This window comes from Macaca fascicularis, chromosome 14, assembly GCF_037993035.2.
Source record: "Macaca fascicularis isolate 582-1 chromosome 14, T2T-MFA8v1.1".
NCBI classification, from domain to species: Eukaryota; Metazoa; Chordata; class Mammalia; order Primates; family Cercopithecidae; genus Macaca; species Macaca fascicularis.
The window spans coordinates 14,115,342-14,133,369 of record NC_088388.1 but is presented as its reverse complement, the minus strand read 5'-3'; the positions used below and the strand labels follow the sequence as shown (position 1 = coordinate 14,133,369).

Below are 18,028 nucleotides of genomic sequence, written 5' to 3'. Positions count from 1 at the left end.
CCTTTTCCAGAATATCATATGGTTGGAATCATACCATATGTAGCCTTTTCAGATTGGTTTCTTTCACCAATATAAGTAATGTGCAAATATTTTAGGTTCCTCCATGTCTCTTCATGGTGTGATGATAGCTCATTTTGGCCCTGAATAATAGTCTATGGTCTGGAGGTACCACAGTTCATCCATTTACCTATTGAAGGACATCTTGGTTGCTTCCAAGTTTTGGCAATTATGATTAAGGCTGCTATAAACATTTGTGTGCAAGTTTTTGTGTGGACATGAGTTTTCAACTTCTTTGGGTAAGTACCAGGAAGCGCATTGGTGGAGCAGCCACTAAGAGTATATTTACTTTTGTAAGAAACTACCCAGCTGTCTTCCGAAGTGGCTGTACCATTTCCTATTCCCACCAGCCCTGAGTGAGAACTTCTGTTGCTCTACATCCTCGCAGCAACGAACTGGTGTTGCCAGTGTTCTGGATTTTAGCCATTCTAATAGGTGTGTAGTGGTATCTCATTCTTTGAATTTGCATTTCCCTGATGACAGGTGACATGCAGCAACCTCTCATATGTTTATTTCTCATCTGCATATCTTATTAGGTGAGGTGTCTGTTCAGGTATTTGGCCCATTTTTAAATTGGGTTGTTTGATTCTTTATTGTTAACTTTGAGTACTTTGTGTATTTTGGATAACAGTTGTGGAGATAAAGCAACTACATCTCGAATGCTAATTTGCCATGTTGACGTTTGATTAACCCCGGTTCCAAGAAGAGATTTCCAGTTTATCTATTGCTACCTATGTAAGAGTGTGTAAATCCTGCCTTTAGGTCAAAACAACCTTCATGTCATCGTACTTCAGTTGTCCTACATATCTCTTCTGAATCACGTATTTCCCTTCCCTATGGTAACCCCTCTGGGTCTAGGGGAAAAAGGCATGGGATCCACCATTTGGTCTCAGTGCCGCTGAGGCACAAACATGGCCATATGGTTTCTAAGGCGCTGTTAAATGTTTCTTTCTAAGAAACTGGATTTGTCAACCACTTTCTTCTGCCCCTAAGCTTCCTTGGACTTTGGGGTAGGTTTGCATAGATCTGCCCACTGCAAAACAAAAGTCTTTTTATCAGTTATGTCTTTTGCAAATATTTTCTAACAGTGTATGTCTTGTCTTCTCATTCTCTTGAACAACAGGGTTTTTGTTTTGTTTTGTTTTTTTGTTTTTTGCTAAAACTTTGCAAGCTGGTCTTAAAATTTACATAATTGGTCAAAAAAAAATCAGCACAGTTAAAAAGAAGAAAGTAGGAGGACTTGATATTGGAGTACCAATATCAAGATAAATCTATGGTAAACAGGATATATTTGTATTGATACAGGAATAAATAAATAGATAAATGAATAAAACAGAGACTCTGGAAATAGGCATACACACCTTGACTTATGAAAGACAGACTGCAGAACTGTGGATAAAGATAGACTTTTAAATAAATAAATTATTTCAATCCCCAGATGGCTATCCATATGGTCAAATATGCTTTTCTATTCACAAAAATCAGTTCCAAGTAGATTTAAAACCTCAATATCATGAGCAACATTATAAAGTTTTTAGAAGAGAATATTGGAAAAATTGTCATGGATTTCAGATCAATAATGCACAAATTCTAAAGGAAAATTTGTTAGACCATATTAATATTTAATTATTCTGTTTATTATCATTAAATAAATATACCATGAGGAAATTAACAAGATTACCTACTGTATTATTTGGGTTCTCTAGAGAAATAGAATCAGAATGAGATGTATGTATGTGTCTGTATAATATACCATATATATGTGAGATATATACACACACACACGTATACACACACATATACAGTAAGGACTTGGCTCGTGTGATTCCCAGTGTCTCAGAAGTCCCAAGATCTGCAGTCAGCAAGCTGGTGATTGAGAAGAGCCGAGGGTATCGTTCCAGTCCAAGTCCAAAGGCCTAAGAACCAGCAGAGCTGACGGTGTAAATTCTAGTCTAAATTCAAGTCAGGAAAAGGAGAAGACCAATGTTTCAGCTGAAGACGGTCTGACAGAGAGTGAATGCTCCCTCTCTCAACCTTTTTATTCTATTCAGGCCTTCAACAGATTAAATGAGGCTCACCTACATTGGTGAAGGCAGTTTGCCTTACTCAGTCTGCCCATTTGAATGTTCAGCTCACTGAAAAATGCCTTCACAGACACACCCAGAATAATGTTAAACCAAAGATCTGTGCACCTTGTGGCCCAATCAAATTGACAAATAAAATTAACCATCACAGTACAGAGTGGTAGGAGATATTCACAATACACATAAACCGGAAGATTCATATTCAGAATATATAAAGGACTCTTAAAAATTAACTTTAAAAATACAGACAACCTTTTTATTCTATTCAGGCCTTCAACAGATTAAATGAGGCTCACCTACATTGGTGAAGGCAGTTTGCTTTACTCAGTCTACCCATTTGAATCTCACTGAAAAATGCCTTCACAGACACACCCAGAATAACGTTAAACCAAAGATCTGTGCACCTTGTAGCCCAATCAAATTGACAAATAAAATTAACCATTACAGTACAGAGTGGTAGAAGATATTCACAATATACATAAACCAGAAGATTCATATTCAGAATATATAAAGGACTGTTACAAATTAATTTTTAAAATACAATGAAATAGAAAATTTGGAAAGTTATTTCACAAGAGAGGGTGTCCAAATGGTCAGCAAATGTTTGAGAAAATGCTCAAACTCATCAGTAGTTCAGGAAATTTAAAATGGAACCACAATGAGAGAATGACGGTGAGGGGAAATCACAAACGTGTCACCTGTGTCAGTCTCCTGATGCTTTTTAAAATCCTACGGCTCTTGTACCTTAAAATTTAATTAATAAGTATCCTATGTAGTATGTAGGACTTCACTGAGACACATCCATATAGCTAGAGATGTATAATAGGTTTAGTAACTTTATTTACATCATGATTTCTAATTTTAAAATAATGTTTAAGAAGTCGGTAGTCAAGTGGCCCAGACTAAAGCTATACTAAGAAAAATGCCTCTTAATTTTAATATGCATGTGAACTACTTGGAAATCTTGTCGAAATGCAGTTTGTGATTGATACTGTAGGTCTAGAGTGAAACCTGTTATTTTGCGTCTAACAAGCTCCCAGGTTGCCTGTGGCACAGGTGAAGGGATGTAGCTACTGCCAGCTGATGAGCCACGCTTTGAGAAGATGCTAAGGGGTTTCCCTGGGCTACCCCAGCAGAGGGCAATTGCAGACAGCTGAATGTGGCCAGAGATTTATAAGCACTCAAGGAACGCCCCCCCCCCCACCCCACCCCCGCCCAGCTCCTTGCCATTTCTCGTTCCCTATGTTGTGTTTTGGAGTCTGGAGCAATGAAGACGTCTGTGCTCTTAGGCGGGTCCTTCCTCTTTTCTTTATTGTTTTGGAATTCTTCTGGACTCAACCCAGGTATGAATAAGAAATATCTTCAGAGGTTGGTGATTTGAAGTAATAAGCTTACTTTCTAAAACACTGCTGTGTAAAAACCCGAGATTTTTTTTTTTCTCCCTGATTATAAACCAACAGGTAGGGCTACCTGTTTCTAATTACTCAGTTAAGAAAAAAATTACTGTTTCCAGTCACATAAACTGTGCTCAAAATATTTTCTTTTTCTATAAACCAATTTGAGGGTTCTCCAGTTTTAGTTTATCTTGTGCCATTATCCCTCTTCTAATGTGAGACCCATGTTTCTAACATAACTGGGGCTCCTATAATTTGAGAGAACCTGGGAAAGGAAGGGCTACCTTAGAGATCTCTGGGTTTCTGGGGAAGGTTACAGGCTCTCTTGGCCTATCCATGGTGCTGGACAGATAGAATGAAAATTAGATAGTGAGCAGCCAAATTTGGATGAGTTCTAATTGCTTCCTCTATATACTGAAGTTTGGGGAACAGTTGAGCCCCCCGCCAGCTTTGTACTTAGCTGCATGAACTTGGGCAAGTTACTCTAAGTCTATGTAATTTTGGCTGCCGGGGAAAAATTACTAGGAATGTATCGTGCCTTAAAATAAGATGATGAGAGCGCCAGTGAAATGAAAACACTCAAATCTGTTTGGGTCAGTGCGCCAGAGTGATGTCAGCTGTGTCTAAGGTCAGTCTGAGAGGTTTGCCAAATAAAGCAGCCTATGGACTTTCTCCTATATCTGTAACCATACACTAGTTCACTTCCACCTTTACATTAGAATACTGGCTCTCAACGGGTGGTTTTGCCCCCCAGGGGACATTTGGCAACGTTTAGAGGGATTTTTGGCTCTCACAACAGCGTTTGCCACTGGTATCTAGTGGAAGGTGGTCAAGAATGCCACTACACATTCTGCAATGTATAGCCAACAACAACAAAATCTCTTTGGTTATAGATCTCAATAGGGCTGAGTTGAGAAATGCAGCCTTGTGTTTTACTTCAGCTTAGAAGTACTTTAAGGCATGTATTTGTGAGACCCCTTTTTTAAGCAATACTAGTGCCAGACTTGAAACCAGCTGAAACCACTGCTACGTTTCATATAATCTTGATTTCTAATAACCGAAGCTAATGACCACCTCCTTGCAGGGGTCTCAGAGTGAATAAGATTTGTGGGAGGCTACCCAATATCAAATCTCAAACCTGTGATTACTTTTCTCATAATCAGACTTGGCTTCTCTGTTACACCTGAGTTTGATCTTTCTTTGAGATTTCAGTGCCTTAATGTCTTTTTTTTTTTTTTTTTTGTATGTGGGTCTAACTTCCTCTATTACCATTCCATGAGACCAAAATTAGGGTACATAGTTAAGGGTGGGATTGAGACATAAGTGTACTTTAGTCACATTAGACGAGTCTAGGGAAACTTAGGGAGTAAAATGAGTTAAAAACCTAGCACCTGTAGGATGGGTGTGGTGGCTCACACCTGTAATCCCAGCACTTTGGGAGGCCGAGGCAGGCAGATCACTTGAGGTCAGGAGTTCGAGACCAGCCTGACCAACATGGCAAAACCCCATCTCTACTAAACAAAAGAAATACAAAAATTAACCAGGTATGGTGGTGAGTACCTGTAATCCCAACTACTCAGGAGGCTGAGGCAGGAGAATCACTTGAACCCAGGAGGCAGAGGTTGCAGTGAGCTGAGATCACGCCGTTGCACTCAAGCCTGGGTGACAGAGCGAGACTCTCAGAAAAAACACACACACACACAAACAAAAAACTTAGCACCCGCAATCCCAGCACTTTGGGAGGCCTAGGCGAGAAGATTGCTTGAGCTCAGGAGTTCAAGACCAGTCTAGGCAACGTGGTGAAACCCCATCTCTACTTTTTACAAAAATTAGCCAGGTGTGGTGGTACATGTTCCAGCTACTCCAGAGGCTGAGGCAGAAGAGTCACTTGAACCCAGGGGGCAGATGTTGCAGTGAACTGAGATCTCACCCCTGAGCTCCAGCCTGGACGACAGAGGGAGAATCCATCTTTCAAAACAAAACCTAACTCCTGCTCTGAGAGTACTACCAATGTATTTTTTGATGGCATTTTTGTAACCATGGTCTAGCCATAATGCTTGACACACACAAGGTCTTCCATCCTTGCACTGGAAAGCATTAATTATATAAAAATTGAATGAATGGCTATGTGAAAGAAATCTGGCCTCTCATCTAGCCTCTTCACATGTTTTTATCTGCTTTTATTCTATTCAGTGGTCATGTTACAGCTCTGAATGTTGGTACCTCTTAGACCAGTTCTCAAACTTTGCATATGTAAGTCATCTTATTATTAAAATGCAAACTGAGTCAATAGGTTAGAGATGAGATCTGGAATTCATTATTTCTAATGAGTTCTCAGGCGATGTTGATGTTACCGATTTGTGGACCAGACTTTGATTAGTAAGGCTTTAGACAAATTACTCACTGGCTAGCATTATTAATAGAGAATACAGAATTCTCTGTGAATAGAGAATAACTGAGACCCGAGTCAGGCACTTACTGTTGTTCTAATTCTCACTTTTTCATTCCTACCTCTCCTAAGACACAGATGTTCAGTGGATAAAGAAGACACTGTTTAGACTGCAGCAATGACTCAGTTGACCACTGATGGTCTAGATCACTGACTTGGTATTAGGGCCAGGCACGTTATGTACCAGACTTAAGATTCTTCAAGTAATTTAATGGTTTGAGCATTTCATTTCTTATCTGGAAAATGAAGAGATTATCTGTCCTATCTGTTTTTCTTTGTTAGACTCAATAACAAGAACATAGGCCGGGTACCATGGCTCACACCTGTAATCCTAGCAGTTTGGGAGGCTGAGGTGGGCGGATCACCTGAGGTCACAAGTTCGAGACCAGCCTGGCCAACCTGGCAAAACCCTGTCTCTGCTAAAAATACAAAAATTAGCTGGGTGTGGTGGCACATGCCTGTAATCCCAGCTACTCAGGAGGCTGAGACAGGAGAATCGCTTGAACCCAGGACGTGGAGGTTGCAGTGAGCCAAGATCCTGCCACTGTACTCCAGCCCGGGCAGCAAAGCAAGACTCTATCTTAAAAAAAAAAAAAAAAGAAAAAGTATGTGGTGACATTTGACCTAGGAATTGGTACATAAACAAAAGAACTTCTTATTTAATGTGGTGACAATAAATGTGGGAATCCCCATGGCAACAGGCTTGCGGTCTAACATATTAACCCCTCAATGACAGCCTGGCCCTGAAAACTTTGCTTTTTAAGATAAATATAGCCATCCTTGGGATACAAACACAAAATACATAGGCTACAGCTCCTTTCTTAGTCTGAATAAAAGGAGGGACTTGATAGTAATTACAATTCCCATTTTGACATGGACCAAGGACATTGTACCGTAGTCCTGCTCCTACGAGGTAAGTGGATTGCAGATTTTTATCATCCTCACCCTAAACTTCATTTCTGCAGCTGTCATCACTGTATTTACTATCAGTATCTATCAACTTTCTTAAGCGAATAACTTATGCTATTAATCTCTCTAGGAAAATGATTTCTCAAAATTCTAAATGCTGAGTTCCATGTTGTACTTGTGTCTCTGTTCTTCTAGCTGTCCCAGTAAACATGTGTCAAGCTGGTACTCTCAGGTTGATAGGTCAAATAAGGCTCATTCTAAGCCAAACATTTTACGGAAGACAGAGTTCTGTAGATCCTTGGATACTGCCAACTGTCCTGAGATTAAAACCTGGGTCAATGTCTTATGTGGTTGGACTAGTCACTTATTCAATTAAAATTCATATTGAAGACTAAATACATGCCATAGGTAGCTGGAGATAAAGAGATGAAGATGTGATTTTTTTTTTCCCCTAGGGGTGGGGAGAGCTAATGGTAAAATGTGAAATGTCTCTGTGTGCCTGGTATTGTAAAAATGTTCCTAGGGTATAGACACAGCTTCTTCAGGTTAATATGAGAAGATTGGACTGTGTAACCTAATCTTTTATATAGTATTAAATTCTGACCCAGGTTTAGTTTAATTGGTACTGAGAATGGATGGATGGAGATCTATCTCTATGGAAGGAATTAGTGGTGGTAGTGTCTTATATAAAGACCTTTACATTGTTTTTACCTTAATAAACATTAATTGAGCATTTAAGTTCTAGGCAGTGTTCCAAGATCTTTCATATGCCTTATTTCATTTAATCATCACGGAACCCTAAAAGGTAGGTACTAATGACTACATTCACTCTAAATATGAATAAATGGTTGCAAAGAAATTAAATAACCAACTAACCTCTCTATGGATTTTTGCAGCTGTGTAAAGTACAGAGTAGCACAGCAGCCACCGCCCTCAAATGGCTTTTGAGCACGTGAAGTGTGGCCAATCTGAATTGTGCTACAAATATAAAACACACATCAGTTCCAGAAAATTAGTATAAGAAATGTAATCTCAATTTTTGTTTCATTATATACTAATGATCATATTTGGGATATATTAGCTTAGATGAAATTTAAACTATACCTGCTTTTTTAAATTTTAATTTTAATGTCTTTTTTTGAGATAGGGGTCTTACTCTGTTGCCCAGGCTGGAATGCAGTGGTGTGGTCTCGACTCATTGCAGCCTCTGCCTCCTGGGTTCAAGCAATTCTCCCGCCTCAGCCTCCTGAGTAGCTGGGATTACAGGGGTGCACCACCACGCTTGGCTAATTTTTGCAGTTTTAGTAGAGATGGGGTTTTACCATGTTGGCCAGGCTGGTCTCGAACTCCTGGCCTCAGGTGATCCACCCACCTTGGCCTCCCAAAATGCTGGGATTACAGGCATGAGCCACCATGCCTGGCCTATACTTGCTTATTTTTGAACAGGGCTAATAGGAGACTGAATGCTACCCAAGTAGCTTGTGTTATATTCGTCTGTCAGCACTGACAGTGTAATGTCTTGAGATGAAGTATGCTATCATGTTACCATTTGGATTTTTTTTTCTTTTTTTAGCAATAACTGCAACATGCTCAGATGATTGGTTGTTAGTCAGAATGAAAATAAGGCCCTTTGATAACAACACAGAAGTTAGAATTGGCGACATACATCTGGGAGATAACTGTCCTGTAACAAGACTGTTGTCATTTAACTACGAGTTTTCTTATCCTGTCACTTCTTGTGGGATCAAGAAAATTGTAAGTGCCATGATGCTTTTCCCTAAAATATATTCTGAATTTTTTTTTCAGGGCTACATAGTATCAAAAGTTCCTTCCTAATTAAAATTTTCAAGCAGCTTCCTATCTCTTGCAGTGATCAATTGTTAGATAGGACCAGGTGCTTATCTATTTAATTAGGACATTTCAGATAAGGGGTTTTAAAAAGTTCATAACGGGCTGGGCGTGGTGGTTCACACCTGTAATCCCATCACTTTGGGAGGCTGAGGTGGGTGGATCACCTGAAGTCAGGTGAGACCAACCTGGTCGACATGGTGAAACCCAGTCTCTGCTAAAAATACCAAATTTAGCTGGGTGTGGTGGCCGGTACCTGTAATCGCAGCTACTTGGGAGACTGAGGCAGGAGAATTGCTTGAACCTGGGAGGCAGAGGTTGCAGTGAGTGGAGATGGCGCCATTGCACTTCAGCCTAGGTGACAAGAGTGAAACTCTGTCTCAAAAAAGTCATAAGATACAGCCTGTGCCTTCTCAGTTTTACTACCTCCATTGGCTGTCAGCTTTTAATAGCTGGGAACATTGTGTATGAATATATGCAATTGGGGGACTATTTTGGAAACAGCACATATTCTTTAAAACAGACCGAGAGACAATTATTTTCTCCTATCCCCCATCTGGTATTAGAGATGGGGGCAAAGAAGTTGAAGGACCAGAAGAAAAACGAGAATAAAGTATTTCTCATGAGGTCTATTTTATTTCTGTTAAATTAATGTAAAATGCCATTTCCAGATTTTCCTAAAACAGATTCTATTAAGATCATTAAGCCACCAAAATAATTTAATGCCTTCTAGTATTAAAACTCTCAGTTGTTTCAGATGTTCCAAAGAAATGATGATGCCATATTATCAGAGATCAGTTACAGACCAAGGTCGCATACTACTTATGAATTTCCAGTGGTTTGCTTTGTGAAGAGGTATGTGTAGCTACTTCCCTTACACATTCTTCAATTTATTATTTGGTTGATAGATGTTTCTGTTAAGAATGCAGCTATCAAAATGCCCTAGAGGGATGCATATGGCACAATTACAATTTCTAAAGTTTCTCTAATTCTAAAGAAAATGTTCAAATATACAGATGAAATAATTTATATATAATACCTAGATTCTACCATTTTTCTAAACTTTGTTACACATCCATTTCCCTGTCTATCGATTTTGATGCACTTCCAGTTGAAGACATGAGTACACTTTTCCCTAAGTACTTCAGCATGCATATCATGAATTAAGGATCAATAATTTATTTGAAGAAAAACTCACATGCAATTAATATATGTTACACAAGCAAATGCATTTGTCAACTGAGCTTTATGTTTAACATAAAACCCTACTGACACGCGTAACACTGGTTGTTGCAGAAAGTGGATCTTCCTAGTTGGTTCCTGCTGGCCACACCTCACTGTTCTTTTCTATAACTTTGTAGAAATAGAATTGCAGTATGTATGCTTTTGTGTCTAGCTTATTTAATTCAGCAGAATGTTTGAAACTCATTTATGTTGTATATTCCAGTAGCTTGTTTGCTTTATATTGCTGGGTGGTATATTTCATTAGATACATATTATTTCATATTATTTGATGAAGACTTGTGCTGTTTTCAGTCTCTGGCTATTATGAATAAATGTACTATCACCATATGTTTGCATGTCTTTGGGTATATGTGTTTCCTTTAAATACCTAATAGGATTGCTTGATCATAGGGAAAGTATGTTTAGTTTTGTAAGAAATGATGAATATTTTCCCAAATAAGGTGTCCTTTTTGGCACTAATACAAGGAATGTATGACAGTCCTGGATATGACAGATATCCAGTGGTTTCACCCTCGGATATCAGTTTTTTATTCTAACCATCTGAATAGGTGCATAGTAGTATTTAATTTGCATTTTCCGATAACTAATTAGTGCTCATTGGCCATTTGTATTCTCTTGTGAGCCATGTCTTTTGTTTATTTTTACTCTGTCTTGTGTTGTAAGTGGTCTTATATCTTAATGACCAGGACTTTGTCAGTTGTGTTTTGCCACAGGCCCCACATTGCGTATTCATTTTCTTAATGTGCTTTTTTGATGAGCAGACATCTTTAATTTCGGAGTTTAGCTTATAGATTCTTCCTTCTAGTTACTGCTTTCTGTTCTGTCTTAAAATTCTTTGCTTACTGCCAAGTCTTATTTTCTTCTAAAAGTTTTATGGTTTTGAATATGTTTGGGTTTAGAATCCATCTGAACTTAATTTTTGCATGTAGTGTAAGGAAGGTCAAGTTTCTTCCCTCTCCATAGGGACATCCCGTTGATACAATACCATTAACTGAAATGAAATTTCCTTTCATTCTTGAATTGCCTCTTTTGTTATATCAATGACTCTTTTGTTATATCAATGACCTTATAAGTTTGGATTTCTCTGAGCTCTTATTTATGTCTTCATGATCTATTTGATCTTTAGCTACTTAAGTTCATGCTATCTTGACTACTTAGTTCATTTGCAAGTTAGCAATGCCATTTTCAGCTGTTCAGGATGATTTCAAACAAATTCTCACTATATCCTTATACTTCTTGAAGGGTGGAAAAAGTCAGACAAAATTAAGGCACCCTGCAAGGAATGACTTGAAATCAGCTTTTAAAAGGAATCTCTGTTCTTCAAACTTCACCAGTCATCTCTAAACCTTTGCTGTCTAACATAGTAACCAGTAGCCACTGGTAATATTACATTTAAATTAACTAAAATTAAAACAACAAAAAATTGAGTTGCACGAGCTATTTGAGCTATTTTTTTGAGTGCTCATGTGGCTAGTGGTAACGTTTGCACAGTGTGGACTTAGAATTTTCTGTAATAAAGATTTACTAATGGACAGTGTTGCTACATCAGAATAAACACAATTGTTAACCAGACAGTAGCTAAATATCATAAACATTCATGTTGATCTTGAAGTGATTCTAACCTTTATTTTTAATTTTCTAAATTTTAACTCTTATTTTAGATCCAGGGAGTACATATAAAGGTTTGTTACGTAAGCACATTGCATGATTCTGAGGTTTGAGGTAGAATTGACCGTGCTATCCGGGTGCTGGGCATAGTCCCCGATAAGTAATTTTCTCATTTTCCCTACTCCCACCCCCACATTCCTGTTCTTCACTGTCAGGGAAGGAAAGATTTAACAGTGGGAATGAACACTACAACTCCTAAAGTAGGATGGTGACTGGTTGAGATGATAGTTAAAGGTGGTGGGATCTAACTGCTTTTTAGCCTTGGAATGGGGGGTTTCCCTCTCTTGCCTGGCTAAGATTCTGGTGGTAGTCTTTGGCTTTTTAAAGAACATGCTTCCCTGACCACAAGGAGTTTTTACAAATTGGTATGAGTCCCCCATACTCCCTGGAACAGGGGTAGAAAATGTACCTCTGTTGTACCCTCTTTTAATCTGAGAAGGTATGTTTGTTCTTCCAGCCCCCAATATCTTTTCAACCTCTCGGGCTATAATATTAGCTGCTATACTGTTATAGGCACCTCATATCCTCTTCTTCTTCATTGATCTAGAGGTTAGCACCTGACTTGGACAATGCCAATTAGTTTATCAAACAGCCTTTGTAAACTTGTCAGCTTCTGAGCAGGTAAAGGTTATGATATATATCATATATACACATATGTGTATATAGGATGATATATATCCTATATACAATGATATATATACACATATTTGTATATAGGATGATATATGATGTACATGATATATATGTATGTATATATATCTATACATATATGTGTATATATACATATATGTGTATATGTATATGGCATATATATACAGCTGTATACATATGCAGCTGATATATGATATATATACATATATACATATATGAGATATATATGTATATATATATGATCCCAGCATTTTGGGAGGCCAAGGCAGGCAGATCACTTGAGGCCAGGAGTTCGAAACCAGCCTAACCAATGTGGTGAAACTCTGTTTCTACTAAAAATAGAAAAATTAGCTGGGCATGGTGGCACATGCCCATAATCCCAGTTGCTCGGGAGGCTGAGGCAGGAGAATTGCTTGAACCTGGGAGGTAGAGGTTGCAGTGAGCTGAGATAGCGTCACTGCACTCCAGCCTGGGTGACAGAGTGAGATTGTCTTTAAAAAAAAAAAAAAAAGCCATTAGTCTCCTCCTTTTGGATCAAGGAAAGAAGTGGTACTTATGGCAATGGAGTCAAGGCAATGAACATGTAAATGTGGTGATAAGTTACATGTCATTTAAACTCCGCCTTCTGATTCTTGAGATCTAGATGTCTTTTTGCAGCTGATATCATCATATTCACCTTTTAATTAATTATTGGATAGTCTAAACTTGCAGAAAGTAGTTTTGTAGTCACTGTTTTCTTTTTGTTTGTTTGTTTGTTTTGAGACAGAGTCTCACTCTTGTCCAGGCTGGAGAGCAGTGGCGTGATCTCAGATCACTGCAACCTCTGCTTCCTGGGTTCAAGCCATTCTCCTGCCTCAGCCTCCCCTGCCTCAGCCTCTCAAGTAGCTGGGATTACAGGCATGCATCACCATGCCAGACTAATTTTTATATTTTTAATAGAGATGAGGTATCATCATGTTGGCCAGGCTGGTCTCGAACTCCTGACCTCAGGTGATCTGCCTGCCTCGCCTCCCAAAGTGCTGGGATTACAGGCATGAGCCACTGCACCTGGCGTGTAATCACTGCTTTTATGCAATGTAAATTTTTCCTCGATGCTTGACAGCATCTTGAAGGTCATTTTCTGGTTATTAGACTGGTGAAGCCTAGTGGAATACAACTTAATACTAGAATTTCATACTTAACTTAGTTTTCTTCCTTCCCTTCTTTCCAGTTCCAGCTATGCTGGGGTTTGAGGTTTTGGAGTAGATTCTTAAATGTGATCTTTTTGTGGTTTTGAAATCTGTTCTCTTCCCCTACCTTTCCTGTGTTTGCTGGGATAGGGTAATGGTATTAAGACATGAAAAGAGAAAATGTCTCTTTGCTGAAATGGTTGTAGGGGTCTTTTGGCCAACACTGAGCATAGGTGCCTTCTCAGTGGTGGGTCCAAATGCTGGTCTTCCTCACTTAACGACTTTTTGAATGGGTCTATCATGAACATCAGATTTGATCCTTGGATTTCTCACCCGGTGCTGATTGTCTTAAGGGGAATCTTGGCAATATAGTTCAATCCCATCTGCTATCTATATAGGCATCCACTAAGCTCTCAAAAAAATGGTTTCAATAGCAGATTATAAAAGTAAAGGCTAGGCTGGGCGCGGTGGCTCAAGCCTGTAATCCCAGCACTTTGGGAGGCCGAGACGGGCGGATCACGAGGTCAGGAGATCGAGACCATCCTGGCTAACACGGTGAAACCCCGTCTCTACTAAAAATACAAAAAACTAGCCGGGCGAGGTGGCTGGCGCCTGTAGTCCCAGCTACTCGGGAGGCTGAGGCAGGAGAATAGCGTAAACCCGGGAGGCGGAGCTTGCAGTGAGCTGAGATCCGGCCACTGCACTCCAGTCTGGGCGACAGAGCGAGACTCCGTCTCAAAAAAAAAAAAAAAAAAAAAAAAAAGTAAAGGCTATTATGCCTTATCTATTTGCAGTCCATTTTTCTCCCAGATCAAATAGGCCAGGACATATTAGCCCTTCTAAATTCAACAAGAGATATAGAAAATTTGAATGAGATTTTAGCCTTCCTTTACACATGCACTCCGAATCTGAATCATTCTCCTGCAACTACATACATGCTGGCTTTGGGAGACGAGCAAACTACATTCCTTTTTCTTACATGCAGGGAAGAAAAGACCAGCAGTGGAAATAAACACTGCAACTTCTAAGATAGGATGGGGAAGGGTTGAAATGGTAGTTAAAGGTGGTGAAATCTAACTGTTTTTTAACCTTGGAATGGGGTGTGTCTATGTCTCTATTTCCTGCCTAAGATTTTGGTGGTAGAATCTTTTTGCATACATAAGGGTCTCTGTTTTCAATTTATAATCTTGGGATGTGTGTGTCACCTGGCTTGGTTGAGCCATAGTCCATTCAGCATAGAGAGAACGTTTGTCACATCTAACAATCATTTGCTTTTCAAAACTTTTATTGACCCCAGAGCCTCAAAGTCAAGTCTAGGATCAATTCTGGGTCAATAAGTAACATCCTATTCAAGATTCTGTTACAATTTAGATTTATTGAGCTATTTTATTTATTGAGCTAGTTTATTTAGATTTATTGAGCTATTTTGCCTTTCCTCCACAAGTCAGTTATTTTGGGTTATCACTTATAACGAACCTATCTAATATATATTTTTCCCACAAAAAATCTGTACAGCTATGAATCCTGTGCTTTTGTTTTGTTTTTTTTTGTTTGTTTGTTTGCTCTGCATTTAGGCTTAAATTCCCATCTGCGATGCATTTTGGAATGAGTGGGTTTGATGCCAACACCTTGAAAAAAATCCCTCAAAAATCAAAAACAAGAGTCACCAGCTCCCACACAAAGTAAAACATGGGCACCTAATTTTAAAAGTGTTAATAAGGTGAGAATATTAAGGTTGTTTATTTTATAGTCAACCACTATTTGTTAAATATAACTTCGAGGAAGGCAATAATGTAAATTCCTATTTGAATACTGCATGCTGAAATTGCTCTGGTTTTAATGTGAACCCTGTAGAATTAGGTATCATCGTCTGTACTTGGATACAGTTATAAATTTCTTGTTGCACATAAACATGAATAGGTTCCATACTGGTCAGTTTCCTTACCTGTTCTCTCAGGTACTAAATTGTTCATTTTCAATATAGTCTGTGACAAAATGAAATTGTTGTCATAGAAGGCCCATACCAGATCTCTAATTTCATACTAATATTTGCAGAAAAACATGGCTGTATACATATATGTGTATAAAATAAGTAGGCAGCTAGATAAACTAGGCTTAAATTCAGAGGAAGTCGCTACATCTAATTAGCACTTTTCCTAAGATTAATACCTGTAGAAGACACTCTTCTTAGGATTTTTCTACTGAGCTTATTTTAAAAGGAGGCCAGAAAACTTATGCATATTGACAATAGCCTTGAAGCTGACATTTCATGAAGAAATAAGCTTTGTTCTGGAGATCTGAAAACCACTAAAATCAAAGTTGAAATGTATAATATAATTACTTGATAGTTTCGGAAAGGCAGTGATCTAGCCAACACATAGATGCTAATCCCTTCTAATAGCATAATATCTAATGGTTATATTTGATATAGTTGGGTAATTCCATAGATTACATTTCAGGGTAGAAATGTGATTTTGTTTTCACATTACTTCTAATTGAGCACCCATGAGTTCTCTGAACATGTTTTCTTTTTAGGTAAGGTTATATTTAAGCAGCTCTTAACTGCTTTTTCCCCCCATCCTACAGGAGCGACTCTCCAAGAAGTCACTGCATCAATAATGCCTGTGTGACACCCTCTCCTCCCCAAAGCACTGCAGCAAGTGGTACCTACTTGCTGAGAACCAGTTTCATCAGTACTGTTGATGTGTCTGTACAAAGATGAGTAGCAATATCTGTTACCAGTTTCACTACATTTTGGAGTTTGGGATAACATATCTATACCATGATATTTACATCGTTTAATGAGTTAATTTTATGAAATTGCCATTCTAACTCTGAAATCACATTCATACGTAATAAAACTTGCCTATACCCACTGCGTACTTTTCTGAATTAATATTCAGCATTTTTATGATTTAGTTGCTCACTTTAGTTTTACCCATTATGCTTAGCAACTACGTCTCAGTGAAATAGATTTAAATCTCCCTCTTTTATAATGTACTCAAAAGGAGGATTTTCCCATCAGTCCTTCATCTTTGGTTTTCTATACTCCTTTTTTGTTTTCTGTTTCCTGGTAATGTCTCATGAGGAAACACTGTAAACTTATATTTGACATTGTGCATTTCTTTCCTATTACCTTGATAAAGCAAGAATCTAGAAGAAAATAAGATTCCAATTGCTTTTTGGCCTAATTCTGAAAATGTTGAAACCATATAGGGTCACAACCACACCATCACACTACCCTTCCCACCATTAGTGCTTCGGTGGAGATTTTCTTAGTGAACAAGATCACCTGCTCTTCCTTCTGAGGCTCCTGAACTGATTGGCAAAATGTCGAGCAGGGAGATCCAGCTATGAATCCCAAGTAAGAATTCCCATTGCATGGAGGGTGGCAAAGATAACAGTGCCAACCACCAGGAGTGGGAGCTCACATAACTAGGCCCACTGAATCTTGGAGTTGCCAAGGAAGACTCAGCACACACAAGGCACTGGTTGGAACCAGTGTCTTTTGTGTTGGGAAAGAAGAAAAGGTGCAGCAAGGAGAAAAGATGAAGCGAAATCAGCATTTGTTGTGCGTACTAGTCTCCCATGTAGGTCCCTCCTGATAGCCAATGCAAAGTGGGGGATGCATGCACCCCTCTGGAGCTGTAGGCAAAGACCCTCTTACCTTACCACACGGGGTAGGTATACCTCTACCTATACCAGCCAAGTGCCATATGACACGCACACCTTAAGCAATACAGGGAATGTGCCTTGTGTGCCCAGAACAGGGAAATGATTTCTTCTAATAACTTGGAACCAAGTGACAACTTGGCTCCCAGTTTCCATACAGCACAGTGTCCCAGGCCTGGCGAAATCCCTCAGAGGGACGGCAGGTTCCGCAATAGCTGCTTTTCCCAACACAAAAGTGCTCACAACTCAGATTATGCTGATCACAGTTTGGATCCCAGGTGGAAAGATGTCTAATTTAAATTGCCTAGTATATCTCTGGAAGTGAACTCTTGTGCCTTTGGGTAGTATACTGTGCAAGAGTACAGGTGCCAGACTCATTCCAGGGAGGCTGAACCAGAAAGTACCACCTACATGAGCAGGGATGCGTGCACACAAATGATCTTTACTCAAAGCAAGGTCAGTCTTCTTCCATGGGGAAAACTGGTAGTCAGGGCGGAACATGCTTATGGCTAGATTTCTCGCTCCTGGGAGGGAGGAAAACTCATGGACACAAGAAAACGTGAAAAAGGTCTCTCCACCTCTTTTATTTATTTATTTATTTATTTATTTATTTATTTTTTTGAGACGGAGTCTCGCTCTGTCGCCCAGACTGAAGTGCAGTGGCTGGATCTCAGCTCACTGCAAGCTCCTCCTCTCGGGTTCACGCCATTCTCCTGCCTCAGCCTCCCGAGTAGCTGGGACTATAGGCGCCCGCCACCTCGCCCGGCTAGTTTTTTGTATTTTTTAGTAGAGACGGGGTTTCACTGTTAGCCAGGATGGTCTCGATCTCCTGACCTCGTGATCCGCCCGTCTCGGCCTCCCAAAGTGCTGGGATTACAGGCG

The 18,028-nt window shown here is 39.3% G+C and overlaps 1 protein-coding gene across 1 annotated transcript; it reads left to right on the top strand.

Annotated features, from left to right (window-relative positions):
* Positions 1 to 3,349: 3,349 nt before the first annotated feature.
* Positions 3,350 to 16,300, top strand: OOSP4B (oocyte secreted protein family member 4B). The gene is given in 6 exon segments (XM_005577740.5): positions 3,350 to 3,484; positions 8,467 to 8,648; positions 9,499 to 9,596; positions 15,049 to 15,129; positions 15,131 to 15,194; positions 16,061 to 16,300. Coding segments are annotated over 6 exon segments (534 nt in total). The 5' UTR covers positions 3,350 to 3,408; the 3' UTR covers positions 16,094 to 16,300.
* The last annotated feature ends 1,728 nt before the right edge of the window (positions 16,301 to 18,028 follow it).